The following is a 2,929-nucleotide window of genomic DNA, read 5'->3' as shown; positions in this document are numbered from 1 at the left end:
GGGAATATGGCTACTCGAAGTGACGGCCACCCATCCTCTAACCATGATCTCACGCATAAAACTTCTTCAGCTGATCCACATTGACTGGCTCTATGAACTGATTTCCGTCTAAGTCTGTCAACTAGGCAACTCCCTCTCGAGTCAGATCTCGAATGACATAAGGCCCGCTCCAACTCGGTCTAAACTTGCCTTTAGGGTTGCTGATCAATCCCCTAAGGACTTTCAAGACTAGGTCACCTCTTTGGAATTTCCTAGGCCTAACCCTCTTTCTGAATGCACAGATCATCTTTCTCTGATAGGCCTGAGCATGATCTACTGCCCTCAATCTCTTCTCATCCAATAGGCTAAGCTGATCGTAATGAGACTGGACCCACTCGGCCTCGGATACATGTTGCTCTAGTGCTACTCTTAAAGATCTCATCTCAATCTCAACAGGTAACACTGCCTCCGTACCATACACCAAAGAATATGGGGTAGCTCCAATAGAGGTACGAAAATATGTACGATAAGCCCACAATGCGAAATGGAGCTTTTCTTACCAATCCCGAGAAGTCTCGACCATCTTTCTCAAAATCCTCTTGATATTCTTATTTACGGCCTCAACTACCCCGTTAGTTTGCGGCCTGTATGCAGACGATCTGTGATGCTGAATGCCATACTCCTGAATCAACGTGTCCACCTCGCCCCTGAAATGCACCCCTCTATCAGAAATCAGCTCATGAGGGACCCCGTATCGGTAGATAATGTGCGATCTGATGAATTTGGCCATCCTGGCCGCTGTCAATCTAGCATAGGAATCGGCTTCCACCCACTTGGTGAAATAGTCAATGGCTACTAAGATGTACTCGTGACCACTGGAGGACTTGGGCGAGATCTTCCAAATAATATCAGCACCCCATACTGAAAATGGCCAAGGGGATGTGAGTGCATGCAACTCAGAAGGTGGCACGTGTATCAAGTCTCCATGCATCTGACACTCCTGACATCTCTGTACAAACTGGCAACAATCTGTCTCCATGGTCAACCAAAAGTAGCCAACCCTCATGATCTTACACGCTAGCATATGACCTCCCATGTGTAGGCCACAGACCCCTGCATGAACCTCTCTCATCACTCGATCTATAGATGTACGGTCTAGACATAATAATAACAAGCCATCAAGTGATCTCCTATACAGTGCATCCCCGCAAATAAAAAATCTGGTGGCCAACTGTCTCAATGCTCTCCTATCCTTGGCCAAGGTTGACTCTAGGTACGTGCCGCATGACAGAAACTGATAAATATCATGATACCATGGCAACTCAATCTGATCCTATATCTCTCTAATTAGACAATAGTAAGTTGGTGTAGACCTAGTTTCAATCAGCAATGGCCTAACAGTCACCCCCGCGGGGATCACAATCATAGAAGCCAAGGTGGCTAATGCATCGGCAAACTGATTCTCCGCCCTAGGCAGATGTATATACCTTAACACATCAAATCCATCACTCAACAAGTCCAAGTAAGCATGGTAGGGTTTTAACTTCTTATCCCGAGTCCTCCAGATGCCCTGAGTTTGCTGTATAACCAAATTGGAATCCCCATGGATCTCTAACTGTCTAATGCCAAGATCGAGTGCAGTCTCCAAACCTGTAATGCAAGCCTCATACTCCACAATATTATTCGTCAACCAGTGATGATCGAAAAATGCTAACCAGACTGATCTAGGGATATGATCACCCTGTGGTGATATCAACAAGATACCAATGCCAAACCCCGACTGATTGGTGGCACCATCAAAGTACAACCGCCATCCCGTAATACTAGTCATTGAAACAATCTGCTCATCAGGGAAATCATCATCAACCGATCTGTCATCGGATATCGGCAAAGAAGCTAGATGATTTGCAACAATGCTTCCTTTTACTGACTTCTGTGTGGCATAATGAATATCAAACTCTGTCAACAATACCAACCATCTCATGAGTCTACCGGTCAGAACAGGCCTGTCAAATAGATACCTCAACGGGCCTAATCGTGAGACCAAGAGCACGGAATACTCTGTCATGTAATGTCTAAGTCTCCTAGTGGCCCAAACCAATGCCAAGCAAAGGCGCTAAATCATAATGTACTTGCACTCATACTCAAGCATCCTCTTACTCAAATAATAGATGGCACACTCCTTCCCCAAATCATCAAGCTGAGCTAACATGCATCCTAAGGCCATGTCTGAAACTGATAAGTACAGAAGCAAAGAACGCCCCGATGTGGAAGGCACTAAAACCGGAGGAGAAATGAGACATTCCTTAATCCTCTCAAAAGCGTGCTAACAATCATCACTCCAAACTGTAGGCTGATTCTTCCTCAGAAGGCAAAAGATAGGCTCACAAATGTCTGTTAGTCTAGCAATGAAACGATTGATATACTGCAATCTGCCTAGGAATCCCCTAATCTCTTTCTCAGTCCTCGGGGCAAGCATGTCAAGTATGGCTCTGATTTTCTCTGGATCAATCTCTATACCTCGCTCACTAGCAATGTGTCCTAGCAATTTTCCAGAAGCTACCCCAAAGGTGCACTTCTTGGGATTCAATCTCAGCCTGAACTGTCTGATTCTCTCAAAGAACCTTTGTAAGGCTGCTAAGTGATCTATCCTGTCTCAGGACTTCACTATCATGTCATCCACATATACCTCGACATCTGTGTGCATCATATCATGGAACAGAGTAGTAGCAGCTCTCTGATAAGTGGCTCCTACATTCTTCAACCCAAATGGCATAACCCGGTAGTAGTAAGTACCCCACTCAGTAATGAAAGAAGTCTTTTCCATATCCTCTAGAGCCATCAGAATCTGATTATACCCAGAAAATCCATCCATGAAGGACAACATCGGATGCCCTACAGTGCTATCAACCAGCATATCAATGTGTGGGAGGGGAAAATCATCCCTAGG

At 45.1% G+C, this 2,929-nt stretch overlaps 1 protein-coding gene across 1 annotated transcript; it reads right to left on the bottom strand.

The window, feature by feature from the left end:
• Positions 1 to 1,312: 1,312 nt before the first annotated feature.
• On the bottom strand, positions 1,313 to 2,047 carry LOC104878887 (uncharacterized). Its single transcript, XM_010649790.1, has one exon. The coding sequence runs from the start codon at positions 2,045 to 2,047 to the stop codon at positions 1,313 to 1,315; it is 735 nt and encodes a 244-aa protein (XP_010648092.1).
• Positions 2,048 to 2,929: the final 882 nt, after the last annotated feature.

Source organism: Vitis vinifera, chromosome 3, assembly GCF_030704535.1.
Source record: "Vitis vinifera cultivar Pinot Noir 40024 chromosome 3, ASM3070453v1".
NCBI lineage: Eukaryota > Viridiplantae > Streptophyta > Magnoliopsida > Vitales > Vitaceae > Vitis > Vitis vinifera.
Note: the sequence above shows the minus strand (reverse complement) of the source record. Positions and strands in the feature narration are given on the sequence as shown.